The sequence below is a fragment of the Chiloscyllium plagiosum genome, chromosome 15, assembly GCF_004010195.1.
Source record: "Chiloscyllium plagiosum isolate BGI_BamShark_2017 chromosome 15, ASM401019v2, whole genome shotgun sequence".
Lineage (NCBI taxonomy): Eukaryota > Metazoa > Chordata > Chondrichthyes > Orectolobiformes > Hemiscylliidae > Chiloscyllium > Chiloscyllium plagiosum.
Window position 1 is genome coordinate 61,890,603 of NC_057724.1, and position 14,574 is coordinate 61,905,176.

Genomic DNA, 14,574 nt, shown 5'->3' on the forward strand with positions numbered 1-14,574 from the left:
AGGAAGGGGTCCATACGCCAATGCTGAGGGGATGTCCCATTGTTCCTCGCCTTAGTTTCCATATATACAGCAGCGTGGTCGGAAATTGCTATACTACCTATTTTACAGGATTATATGGAATTTTAAAAAATCAAGGGGGCAAAAAACATATCAATTCTGGTATAACATTTATGTGGATTAGAGTAAAAAGAAAAATCTCTGCCCTGTGGATGAAGACATCTCCATACATCTACTAATCCTAATTCTTTGTTCAGATCCACCAATTGTCGAGATCTGGGAGATACTCCTGCAGTACTCTTGGGAATCCTATCTATTTCCGGATCCATAATACAATTAAAGTCTCCCCCTATAATTGTATGATGGGCACCGAGAGCCATCAATTTTGAGAAGGCTTCTGTTATAAGTTTAAAAGGATATGCCGGGGGGCAATACAAATTTAAAATCCCATATTCCTCTCCATTTATAAGGGCTTTAATCAGAATATATCGTCCAGATTCGTCTTTTATCTGATTTAGGATTTTGAAAGGGAAATTCTTACGAATAAGAATAACAACTCCCCTACTTTTTGAGCTAAAAGAAGAAAAAAAGGCCTGATCAAATCCACCCTGTCATAATTTCAAGAGTTCTTTATCCAACAAGTGTGTCTCCTGTAGGAGAGCTATATCAACCCTTTCTTTCTTGAGATTTGATAATATTTTCTTCCTTTTGACTGGTGAATTACTCCCCTTGACATTCCAGGTGCACCACTTAACCGACTGATCAACCATAATCGTCCGGGAAAATCCGAAACCCCTCGGGAGGGGAAACCCTATCCAGAACATCCCCAGCATAGAGCATATAAAATTCACAAATATAAAGGCTCTCTAATACACTCACAATAGTATAATAAAAAACTATTTCTAAATTTAAAAAAATAACACGTATTTAAATGGAGATTTTCCCCCTTGTTCCCAGGGGGTATCACTTCCTTCCCAAAGGTCCATCATATCCTCTCCCAACCAGTGCCCCACCCTTGACCCAGGCGCTCCTCAATAGGATGAGGAAAATTCAAATATACTACCGAGCTAGAGTTAACAGTGAGCACCCTACCCCCACCACCCCCACCCACACCAACACCTGGATATATTTGGTAATGTTAATACCATGTATAAATATATATAACTATAAAATTGCAACCTCAGCAAGTAATAATTAAATATAATAATACAAAATAACAAGGGAAAACAACCCCGCTCCTAGAGACAGAGGTAAAATAGAATAAGGTAACCACCTCCCTCCACCAACATTAACTAGACCCCCCGGCCTTATATATAGAATAATAAACAAAAACAAGGGGGGGAGAAAATCGTTAAGTAGAGAACAAATAAATAAAACCCTCTCCCCACCCCCCAAAATAATATTAAACAGTAAGGTAAAAAAAAAGGAGGGATATAAACTGGAGTGGGGGGGAAGGCAAACCAACATCAATTATCTCTTACAATTTATCTAAGAGAGTCCAAAAATTCCTTGGCCTTTTCCAGCGATCCGAAGTTGTACACGGATCCTTCATGGTTAAAGCGTAGCATCGCTGGGTAGCGTAAGGAACACTGAATATTTAAGTCCCTTAAACACTTCTTCGCCTCATCGAATGCCTTCCTCTTTCGGACCAGAGCTGGGGAAAAGTCCTGGAATAACACGATCTTGGATCCTTTATAGATCATGGCTTGGGAATCTTTTCCAAGATTTCTAGAGGCTTCTAGGAGTATCTGCCTCTCCCTATAGCTCTGCAGCCAGAACAGGACCGGGCAGGGATGCTAATTCGAGCCAGGCCTGCGTATTGCAACCCGGTAGGCCCATTCCACCCTTACCTGGCCTGATCCAGCCTCCAGATTTAAAAGCTGTGGCAGCCACTGCTCGAGAAACGCTGTAAGCTGGCCTTCCTCTTCCTGGTCAGGAAGGCCCAGCAAACGAATATTTTTCGACGACCTCGATTCTCGAGGTCGTCAATGTGGTTCTCTAAGGTCCGGACTTGCTGTTCGAGAGTCCGGACCCGATCCACGGCTGATTGCGCTGTAGTTTCGGAGGTTGCGGCCTTTAGCTCCGCCCCTCCGACTCGGTGCTCGATTTCCTTAATGTCTCGGTCGTGCTTTTGCAGCGCGGCCGAGAGTGAGTCTCATCGACTTCGGGATTCTTCAATAAAAGCATCGATCTTCGCATCCAGTTTGGAGCTGATTTCCACAAGGCTTGCCACCGTAGTTAAGTCCCCTGGGGCAGCTGCAGACGCCTCTGCTCCAGCTGGAGAGGGTGGGGGAGGGGTTCCTGCTTGCTGAGAGCTGCGGGCTCCCTCCCCTTTAGTCATTTTTACTGAAGACTAAATTGTTTAAATTCAATACTAAACAACTAATTAAATTAAACAGCTATTTTAAATGATTTGGTGAGAGTGGTAGGGGTGGGTGACCCACTTTGCCCAAGTCTTGGGAGGAGCACTGTAGACTCAGACTTGCTGGGTCGCTGCCATCTTGGATTTCCCCCCCCCCCCCCGAAGACCATTCTACCCAGACCCGGTACCCTATTCCTATAACCTCACATTTCCCAGGGCCAATCCGCCTATCTTTGCATCTTCATTATATCTTTTACATCTTCATGTGAAATTCTATTGACAGAGCCCCGATCATAGGTAAGATCTTTCTTCTATTCACTGTCTAACATCTGGAATGAGGCCAAAGATCTCTCTTCTCCTGTAATTTTAATAATGAACATGGTCCTAGCATGGATATTTGTGCTTCCTTTTATCAGGTGAGCCAGGTGCTTGTGCATGCGATGGAGTGATAACTGGGAATGGAATTCAAGGACCCCCCGGCCCACCTGGTGAACCAGGAAAGCCTGGTTTCAATAGTGGCAAAGGCCAGTGTGGAGACCCAGGACCCCCAGGACCTCCGGGGCAAACAGGCCCTCCAGTAAGTAGCACTATCCTTTCACAGCCGTCAGGATTGCTCCAACAACACTCAAGATGCTTGACACTATCCAGGACAAAGTCACCCGCTTGATTGGCATCACATCCACAAGATCCACTCCCTCCACCACCAACATGCAGAAGCAGCAGTGTGTACTATTTACAAGATGCAGAAATTCACAAAACTCACGTGCACTTCCATCTAGAAGGACAAGGGCAGCAAATACATGGGAACACCACCACCTGCAAGTTCCCCTCCAAGCCACTCAGCATCCTAACTTGGAAATAAATCGCCATTCCTTCACTGTTGCTGGGTCAAAATTCTGGAATTCCCTCCCTCAGGATGGGTCTACATACAGCACAGCGACAGCAGCAGTTCAAGGTGCCATTTCTCAAGGAAGTAAACGTTGTCTCAGTCAGTCATACTACGAGTGAACAAAACCAAAGGTTGTGCTTGCTGACATTGAGGAGCATGTGCAGTATGCTGTAGGGAGACAGTAGCAGATACACCGGTGAGTGTATTTTGTTGAAGTATTTCAGTATTGTGCTGATTTTCCAACATATGTGACTTTACTGAAGTCAGGTACAGGAATTGGGGATGTGGGGTTGGGGTTTGGCTCAGAACCTGGGCAGATACCGGGAGAACGTGGGAGGGGGTGGGACGGATATCAGCAACTGGAATGGTGTGGGAATGGGAGAAGATTGGGATCTTGAGGGAGGAGGAGGAGTGATTGGAGTGGTGGGGGGAGCTAGGTGGAGGGAAAAGCGATTGGGACCCTGGGGAGAACCGGAGGAGTGAGGTAATGTCGGAGGGGTGAATGTGTTTGAGGGCTGGGGTGGATGTAAAAGCACCTTTAATGTCTCTGCCCCATCCAGACCAGTGTGATATCACCCCCAACTACCAGCCTGATTCCACTCCCTGATCCCAGTCCTGTCTTCTCCCACTCCCTGTCCCCTCATTCCAATGTTGAGTCTGATTTACCCGGAGGAGGTCCTCTCTGCCACTGACCCCATTTCAATGTTCTGCACATACACAGAGCACACTTTGTGCATGGTCAGGAACATTGAGGGTCTGGAATAGTGCACATGCACATTTCCAAGTGAGCACACAAACACAGTTACACAGCAGTCTCAGTGTCAGCAACACTACCTAAAATAAAAGTATTGAACATGAACAAGCCTTGACTGAACCTTATGAATTTAAATTGGGTTCTGCCCCAATAAAGAAACCATGATAACTAATTATGGTACTGGAGCTGGCTGACTGTGAAAGTGGGTAATAAGACAGAAAGATGCAAAAATCAAAGATTACAGGTGGTATCTCCAGTGAAATGTTTATGTTACCATTTGAAGCATAGTAAGTGTATAGGAATATTTTTTAATTCATTCATAGAAAATAGAACATTATAGCGCAGTACAGGCCCTTCGACCCTCAATGTTGCACCAGCCTGCGAAACCAATCTGAAGCCCATCTAACTTACACTATTCCATTCTCGGCCATATGACCATTTAAATGCCCTTAAAGTTGGCGAGTCTACGACTGTTGCAGGCAGAGCGTTCCATGCCCCTACTATTCTCTGAGTAAAGAAACTATCACTAATATCTGTCCTATATCTATCACCCCTCAAATTTAAAGCTATGTCCCTTCGTGCTCGTCATCGCCATCCAAGGAAAAAGGCTCTCCCTGTCCAACCTATCTAACCCTCAGATTACCTTATATGTCTCAATTAAGTCACCTCTCAACCTTCTTCTCTCTAATGAAAACAGCCTCAAGTCCCTCAGCCTTCCCTCCATACCAGGCAACATCCTAGTAAATGTCCTCTGAACCCTTTCCAAAGCTTCCACATCCTTCCTATAATGCGGTGACCAGAACTGTACGCAATACTCCAAATGTGGCTGCACCAGAGTTTTGTACAAGTGCAGCATGGTTCCAAAACTCAATCCCTCTATCAATAAAAGCCAATACACTGTATGCCTTCTTAACAATCCTATCAACCTGGGTGGGAACTTTCAACGATGTATGTATTGAGATCTCTCTGCTCATCGACACTCCCAAGAATCTTATCATTAGCCCAGAACTCTGCATTCCAGTTACTCCTTCCATTCATGACAATGAGGGCTTCTCTATCTCGGCCAGCATTCTTGCCCAGAGAGCAGTTAAGAGTGAACCACATTGCTGTGAGTCTGGATTCACATATAAACCAGACTGGGTATGGCAGTTTCCTTCCCTAAAGGACATTAGTGAACTAGGTAGGTTTTCCTAACAATGAACAATGGACTCATGGTTTTCATTAGACACTTAATTCCAGATTTTTATTGTATTCAAATTCCACCATCTACTGCGGTGGGATTTGAACTCAGGTCCCCAGAACATTACCTGGTGTCTCTAGATTAAAGTCTAGCAATAATACCATTAAACTACCGCCTCCCCTGAATATTCAGGATTATGAGGCTAGTCTTCCAATTAATTTGAATTCTATAATAAGTGAAGGGAACTTGAGCAGTGGTGCAACATTGACTAGCATTTTATCTTTCTTACATATGATTTGATAAGCTCTAATCATTTAAAATCAGAAATACTGATGCACTTTCTATATTATGTTTTCCCCTCCACAATACTTCCAACAAAGAAAGAGCTAATGTAAATGCCGATCTGAGGAGGTGGAATGCAGTTCGTTTTGAAGGCACTTGTGGAGTTTTTGACTGTACTTTCTTGTATTGACTCATGGGATGTGGGCATCTTTGGCTGGGCCAGCATTTATTGCCCATCCCTAGTTGTCCTTGAGAAAGTGCTGATGAATTATCATCTTGAACTGCTGCAGTCCTTACATTCTGGGTAGACCGCAATACTATGAGAATGCAAATTCCAGGATTTTGACTTAACAATGCTGAAGGAACAATGAAACATTTCAAAATCAGGTTGGTGAGTGGCTTGGAGCGGAATTTGCAGGTGCTGGTGTTTGAAACTGTTTGCTGCTCTTGTCCTTCTAGATGGAAGTGATTGTGGGTTTAGAAGGTGCTGTCTCAGGATCTTTGGTGAATTTCTGCAGTGTACCTTGTTGATGGTATACACTGCTGCTACTGAGCAGTGTTGAACACTGTTCTCAGTTTGCTTCAGAAACAAATTAACAAACACAACCAATCAATGAGCATAAAACTCTCTTCTTTGCCTTTAAGATTCTAGTGTTATGATTGATAAAACTGCAAAGTCAAATTAAATCATGAGATTTTCACTTCTCAACAGTTTCTATGAATTGGGAGAAACAATATCATATGGTTAATAGAACAGGTGATTGATAGGAGGTCAGTTGAAGTATCCCTTTAAATTAAATGCTAGCCATAAATACAGGCAAGAAGACAGAATGCCAGAAGTGAGGAAGGAAGCTGTTACTTCTCTTTGAGTTAGACTGTTATCAGTGTAAAGCACAGTATTTTTATATAAGCATGTGGAAACTCACCAGTCAATTAGAGTACACCAAGAGTTAGATTCTCACTGTGCGTTAAGTGTAGATATGTAAACCCAATCCTTATAAATTGCATTGTGATTTACGAAAGAAGCGTCTCCTTTGATGAGATCAAAATGCAGACACTTGAAACACGGTGTTGTGTTATAGATTGACTGCCTGGAGATGGAGAATGCTGACTTTCCTTTTAACTTCCAGGGCGTTCCAGGTGTGCCAGGAGGATTAGGTCCAAAAGGACAGAAGGGAGACTCATCAGGTATATCAGCAAAAGGTATGAATTATACTTGACCATCGCTACACGTAATCCCATTTGAACCTGAGACACAGATGGTTCAGATATCCATTATAACCAATATTGACTTGGTGTTTATTTCTAAATGATGGCGAAAAGAGTTTCTGTGGCAGGTTTTTTCATTCTTGTGTTTAGACATGGTGTGGGATATAATACACTGTGGAAGGTCAGAGCAGCCTCCTTCAGGCCTGAATGCTTCTCCCACCAGTCCAGCTTACTCAATATAGACCAGCAGTCTGTTTGTCTCTGTCAGGTGAAAGTGAGGACTGCAGATGCTGGAGATCAGAGTCAAGATTAGAGTAGTGCTGGAAAAGTACAGCAGGTCAGGCAGCATCTGAGGAGCAGGAAGATCGACGTTTTGGGCAAAAACCCTTCATCAGAAATGAGGCAGGGAGCCTCCGGGGTGGAGAGATAAATGGGAGGGGAGTGGGACAGGTGAGAAGGTAGCTAAGAGTGTAATAGGTGGATGGAGGTGGGGATGAAGGTGATAGTTCAGAGAGGAGGGTGGAACGGATAGGTGGGAAGGAAGATTGGCAAGTAGGACAGGTCATGAGGATGGTGCTGAGCTGGCAGGTTGGAACTAGGGTAAGGTGGGGGGAGGGGAAATGAGGAAACTGGTGAAGTCCAGATTGATGCCCTGGGGTTGAAGTGTTCCGAGGTGGAAGATGAGGCGTTCTTCCTCCAGGTTTTGGGTGGTGAGGGAGTGACAGTGGAGGAGGCCCAGGACCTGCTTGTCCTCGGCAGAGTGGGAGGTGGAGTTGAAATGATCGGCCACGGGGTGGTGGGGTTGATTGGTGCAGGTGTCCCGGGGATGTTCCCTAAAAGGCTCTGCCAGAAGGTGTCCAGTTTTCCCAATGTAAAGGAGATCGCATCTGGAGCAACGGATACAATGCTCCTCATTTTGCAATGTCTTTACTCATTAAACCAGTAGGGAACTCTGTCACTTCACAGAATTGGACAGTACTAGGCAAAATATAAAGGACTTCTCCAACAATTGAATTTTTAAAAGCTGTCTCACATGGTTGCCCCACATCATGCCCCACAGAAAATGGGCATGGCTATCCGTGTCTTTAGAAAAACAGGAAGGTGCTGCAAAGAGTGACAGAAAAGTTACAGTCATGGCACCTCACCCTCTAGAGTAGAGTTTTCTCTTGCATATAGCACCATTTGAAGAAGTATAGAGAGATCTTCCAGTGTCCTACCAACAGTCTTCTATTAATCACCATCATATGAACCGTGATGATGTAACTTGCCTTTCAGTAGCGGCAACCAAATTTCGAAGTCTATCACAGCATATGATGAATTTTGAGATGCTTCTCAGAGACAGCATTAAGCACCTCATAATTTAAGGTATTTTTCCTTCCGTGTGCCAATACTGTCTTCAAGAGAATACAAAATGCTTCCAATCTGATCAGGCAACAATTCTTCAATAAGTGTGCAACGGCTGTTTCCAACACTGGAGAGCACACTTTTCTCAATTCAGCTATTGGGTAATCCTTCGAATGAATAACAGTCTCCAGTGCCTCCCCTTCTGTTGGAGATTGTGACACATTCTGAAAGATCACTGCATAGGCACAGGCACCACTCTGGTATCTCAACCAAGGGGCCAGTCTTCATTCCTGAGCACCTGAGTGACAGTGGACTGATCAACTATGGGGATTCAGAAGTTTCACAGAAAAGCAGGGAGAAGTAATTGCTCTGCTTTTGTAAACCCAAACACGTGCATTGGCCAGCAGGAATCGCAGCACCACAATGAATTAAGAAGACTACTTGACCTAAATTGAGCTTAAAGTCCCAAATATATCTAAGATCTGTTCCACTGAAATGTCAGTGCACCTTCTGAATTACTTCAGAGTTTTTGTTACCACAATGCTGCCTGTTAATCATTTCTTTTTGTGTGAAGAAAAATATTCATTCTATCAGTCCTAACATTATCTTTTCTACTTGCAGCCTGTTTATCTTTCTGTGTAGCTTTAGAGCAGTTTTGGAGCTTGATTCTGAGATCTATTCAGTTTGCATCATTCAGGAAATAAAGTGGGGATGTACCTTGTCACTCAGCTTAGTATCACACACCAGCCAGTCCATTTATCACAGGGTCTCACTGTTCAGATATCTGAACATTGAACTCATCAATTCAGTATTGAAGTTCAAACATACTTCTTATAGCTGTTTAATTGGGGGGGCGGGGGGGGGTCAGTAAGTCTGGCAGCATCTGTGCAGAGAGAAATAGAGTTAATTTTTCATGAGTGATGTGACTGTTCTTCATCACTGATGTAGAAGTTACAATCTGGATGGTCGGTTAAGAACATTGAAGTGAAACCAGGAATGCAGCGGTTACTCCAAATGCCTGAACAGTAGCAGAATGTGTACAGATGGACCGACAATGTTAGGTAGTAATGCAAAGCTTCAGAGTTAGCCTGTGCCTGCATTGCTGATATCACCATGTTCCATGTGCAATGATATAGCACCAGACCATGCACAGACTGCGCCACCTTCATCTCATAGTAATTACTTTTTACAAGAGACAGCCAAAGTTCAGTCAGGAAATAATTGAATCCTCCTGATTATTTCGGATCAGCCAAATACTCTAATAGCATGAGTACTACTGCATTACTGGGAGGATTACATACTCACAGGTTAGAGCAAAAATGAGACCCTCATCCTTGACGAACAACTTCAAACGCAGCAGCAGCATGTCGCTGAGTAGACGTCACATAGCAACACTGTGTTCCTGGACATGCACACTCATTGCTGCAATTGGCATTCACAAACCAAAAAAGGAAGTGCTAGAAATATTCAGCAGGTCATGTACTTCACGGCAGAGGTAAACAGAGTCTAGTGACTGTTCATAAGAATAAGACAATTTCAGAGAAATGGAAATTTTTAGCCAATTAATAGAGTCATAGAGAGGTACAGCACGGAACAGGCTCTTCGGTCCAACCCATCCATGCCGACTACATATCCCACCCCAATGTAGTCCCACCTGCCAGCACCTGGCCCACATCCCTCCACACCCTTCCTATTCATATACTCATCCAGATACCTTTTAGATGTTGCAATTGTACCAGACTCCACCACTTCCTCTGGCAGCTCATTCCACACACGTACTAACCTCTGAGTGATAAAGTTCCCCCTGAGGTCCCTTTTATATCTTTCCCCTCTCACCCTAAACATGTGCCCTCTAGTTCTGGACTCCCCCACCCAGGGAAAATACCTTGTCTTTTTATCCTATCCATGCCCCTTGTGATTTTATAAACCTCCATAAGGTACCCCTCAGCCTCTGATGCTCCAGGGAAAATAGCCCCAGCCTATTCAACCTCTCCCTATAGCTCAAATCCTCAAACCCTGGCAACATCCTTATAAACCTTTTTTGAAAGCTTTCAAATTTCATGACATCCTTCCAATAGGAAGGAGACCAGAATTGCATGCAATATTCCAAAAGTGGCCTGTACAGCCACAACATGACCTCCCAACTCCTGTACTCAATACTCTGACCAATAAAGGAAAGCATACCAAACACCTTCTTCACTATCCTATCTACCTGCGACTCCACTTTCAAGGAGCTATGAACCTGCACTCCAAGGTATCTTTGTTCTGCAACACTCCCTAGGACCTTACCATAAGTCCTGCTAAGATTCACTTTCCCAAAATGCAGCACCTCGCACTTATCTAAATTAAACTCCATCTGCCACTCCTCAGCCCACTGGCCCATCTTACCAAGATCCAGTTGTAATCTGAGGTAACATTCTTCGCTGTCCACTGCACCTCCAATTCTCTGAAATGGAGTGAAGAGGCAAAGGAAGGGTAGATATAGGGCAGGAGTGAGTAAATGACGAGAGAGATGAAGATAAAAGATTCCACAAAGAAAGAGCCAATTCTGAGACAAAGTTCATTTACCCAAAAGCCTGTTTCTTTACATATGGATGCTGCTTGATTTGCTAAGTATTTCAGTTATTTTCTCATTGGATGTCAGATTTCTAATGTTGCCATGCTCCTGTGAAATCCTTTACATTATGATTCCATCAGAGGCTTTTCCTCATTTAATGTGAACAGGCGAATGCTTCTGCTGAGGGTTGAACCATGGACATTTCAAACAAACATATTAAAACATTTGTACATGGCAACATAATTAATTGGACACTAAAAGAAAAATAATTCTGTTTTGAAGGGCAAAAAGGAGATCCCGGTAATCCAGGCCCACGGGGACCTTCAGGCACTCCAGGGAAACCAGGAAATGATGGCTTCCCAGGTTTACCAGGACCTCCAGGTGAACCTGTAAGTATCATTAGAGTTTGATGTTGTTTGTCACACTAATGTTTTATTGCTGATGATGGAAATTGTTTGAACATTCTTAAGAATTGTTGACCCATTCATACCTTTTAATACCTGATGAAGGGCTTATGCCCGAAACGTCGATTCTCCTGCTCCTCGGATGCTGCCTGACCTGCTGTGCTTCTCCAGCACCACACTCTCAACTGTGATCTCCAGCATCTGCAGTCCTCACTTTCTCCATGCCTATTAATGTACATCTTTCTGGAAAAACAGTTATATTTACAATTCTGTTCCAGTCAGGCCACTTCTTCACTGCTTTCTGATACAAAAGATTGAAGCAAAGTTATTGATGGATTGTTTCACAAATCCTCAACAAATTAATGGGAATGCATGATAGTCACTGAACACTGCTCTTGTCAAAGAGATTTGTTTGGTTTTGTGAAAGTCCAAATATTTTGTTGATACAGTATGCTACAATGTTCCCTTCTACACTGTGGCACAACCTGCCTTTGTTGAAGGCTGATGTCATTAAGACACAATGGAATATTGGGAGAAACCACCCTTGCAACTCCAGCGAATAACCATTTCTTTTACATTATGATGCAACTGCACAGATCCATTGAGGTCTGCTGGCACAGTGGGTAGCGCACCTGCCTCTGAGCCAGAATTTCTGGATTGTCCAAAGAAAGTGTGTTCCTAACCAGGCCACACATACAGCCTCATTGTCAATCTGTAAATCCTCTTAACATACACCGATGGCAGGGAGTAAGAGCACGAGAGATTCCTGGTCTTCCATATGGTGCTCAGGAAGTGAGCACCTCTAACATTGCTATCAATTGCTATAATGACTACAACATGCATGTAAAAGTTCAAGTTGCTACGGATTATTTGATACACCATAAGACTAGGAGCAGAAGTAAACCATTCAGCCCATCCAGTCTGTTCTGTCATTCACTGAAATCATGACTGATCTGATAATTCTCAACTCTACTTCCCTGCCTTTTTCCCCATAACCCTTGATTCCCCTCCTGATTAAAAATCCTTCTGTCTGAAAAACAACCTCTGCATGCCTTTCTCGTAACAAAATCCACAGATTTACTCTGAGACAAAAAAAACGCTCCTCATCTCTGGTATAATTGGGCGATTCCTTACTCTGAGATTATCCCTTCTGATAAAGGACTGTCCACAAGGGGAACCAACTAGCGTTCCTGCTCATTTATTTCTCTTTCGCATGGAATTCCGAGCTTCATTCCTTCCTGCGACTTCCCAAATCGGATGTGAATGCTGTGAATTGGCCACATTAGTGGCCATGCATGAGCCCTCAGAGGACATGCAGCCATGCAACTGAGAGGGAATGTAGGAAACAACCTTATGGTATCTACTCTGTCAAGTCCCTTAAGAATCTTATGTTTCAATACAGTCAGTTCTCATTCTTCTCAACTCCAATTAGATTAGATTAGATTACTTACAGTGTGGAAACAGGCCCTTCAGCCCAACAAGTCCACACCGACCCGCCGAAGCGTAACCCACCCAGACCCATTCTCCTACATCTACCCCTTCACCTAACACTACGGGCAATTTAGCATGGCCAATTCACCTAACCTGCACATCTTTGGGAGGAAACCGGAGCACCCGGAGGAAACCCACGCAGACATGGGGAGAACGTGCAAACTCCACACAGTCAGTTGCCTGAGGCGGGAAGTGAACCCGTGTCTCTGGTGCTGTGAGGAAGCAGTGCTAACCACTGTGCCACCGTGCCGCCCTCCAATAATACAGATCCAATGAGAGCAGTGTCAGGGGCTCAACTATCTTCAGCTAATTCATCAATGAGCTTCCCTTCAATGTAAGAAATAGGGACATTTGTTAATGATTGTACAATGTTCAATATTATTAGTGAATCCTCAGATTCTGAAACAGTCCATGTTCACATGCAGGAAGAGCTGGATATCATTTAGTATTGGGATGAAGTCATAAATTGCATTCAGGACCCACAAGTGCCAAACAATGACTATCTTCAACAAGAGAAAAGCAGTTAGAGTTTCAAACTAACCTCTTGACATTTGATGGCACTACCATCACTAAGTTCTATTCATCAACATCCTTGGTGTTAACACTGACCAGAAATTGAATTGGACCAACCAGTTACAAGAGCAGGTCGGAGGCTACAAACCCTGCAGTGAGTAACTCCCCTCTTGACTCTCCAAAGTCTGTCCACCATCTACAAGTCTCAAGTCAGGAGTGTGATGGAATGCTCTTCATTTGCCTGGTTAAGTCTGAGTCCCATATTCAGCACTCAGGAAGCTCAACATCATCCAAGACAAGGTCACCTGCTTTAATGGGTATCCCATACACCATCTTAAATGTTCACTTCCTCTACAACCAGCTCTCAGGACAGCAGAGTGTTCTATGTAGATAATGTGCTTCAGTAACTCACCAATGCTCCTTCAATGGCACTTTCCAAACTGCAACCTCTACCACCTGGACAATCAAGGGCAGTAGATGCTGAAGAAGAACAAGAACCAAGAACCTTCTGGTTCCACTGCATGTCACTCTCCATCCTGACTTGAAACTGTATCACCACTCCTGAATTTGCTGCTGGGTGAAAATCCTGGACCTCTTTCCTATCAGGATGTGGTCTTATCTGTGACACATTGACTGCAGTAGTTCAAGAAAACAGAAAACTCACAGCATGCACAAGGGTAATGAGGAATGTGTAATCAATTCTGCCATGGCTAGCAATGCTGACATCCCATAAGCTAATAAAAGAGAAAATGACATTTTCTTAAGCAGCCGTTTTTCACACATAAGGTATAAAGTTATTTTGTCCTGTGGTTGTATTGAAGACTAAATTATATCTTTTCCAACCTGATTTCTGTGCACCTGGTTTTTAAATGCAAGTTCAACATGTCCTTCTCTTCCCTACTCCAGAGGGATGACAGTCATATTATTCCAGTCTTTATTGTAACTGAGACCAGTTAGCTCAACTCGGTGTTGTGTTCAAACCTAAAAGCATCCTAGTTTGTATACTCCAGCTCCCCACTGGACTATAGGAAGCAACACTTGTTTTTCAAGAATTCCTGCCCACAGATGCATTGAATAGTATTTGTATGGTGAACCTTTTGAGGGTGATCATTCCATTAATCTTAAAAAAGCTTTTGAGGAGTTATGACATAAACTATACTGAGTTTGACTCTAAATGACAGATATGATTTTTCTATTATACTCAATGATTGTGTTCACATTACTCAGGGTGACAGTGGAACAGGCATTCATGGTGCTAAAGGTCTTCCAGGTAGGCGTGGTCCAAAGGGTCCCCCAGGTGAGATGGGTACACCAGGCGTTGGATTCCCAGGCCCTCCGGGTTTCCAGGGTCCTCCAGGTGATCCAGGAGTTGATGGTATACCAGGACCACCAGGATTACCAGGGGTACCAGGTATAGAACATAATATAACCTGATATCCATTTGTTTGTAGTCTGACTGAGAAAGTTTGATTCAGTTGTTGGTATGTGCAACTTTATGTACTATGGCTTGTCATCAATGAAATGGACAAGCAGCTTTAAAATGTTGCAGTGATTTGTTTGATAACACTGTGGTTATTAACATATATTAAACC

The 14,574-nt window shown here is 43.6% G+C and overlaps 1 protein-coding gene across 5 annotated transcripts in view; it reads left to right on the forward strand.

Annotated features, from left to right (window-relative positions):
• The window catches only part of col4a6 (collagen, type IV, alpha 6), a 421,315-nt gene that overhangs the window by 311,873 nt on the left and 94,868 nt on the right, over positions 1-14,574 (forward strand). For all 5 annotated transcript variants that reach the window (XM_043705028.1, XM_043705025.1, XM_043705027.1 and 2 more), the window contains exons 22-25: positions 2,776-2,936; positions 6,595-6,667; positions 10,857-10,963; positions 14,210-14,393. In XM_043705028.1, the coding sequence (XP_043560963.1) occupies positions 2,776-2,936; positions 6,595-6,667; positions 10,857-10,963; positions 14,210-14,393 (525 nt within the window). The remainder of the gene's footprint in view (positions 1-2,775; positions 2,937-6,594; positions 6,668-10,856; positions 10,964-14,209; positions 14,394-14,574) is intronic.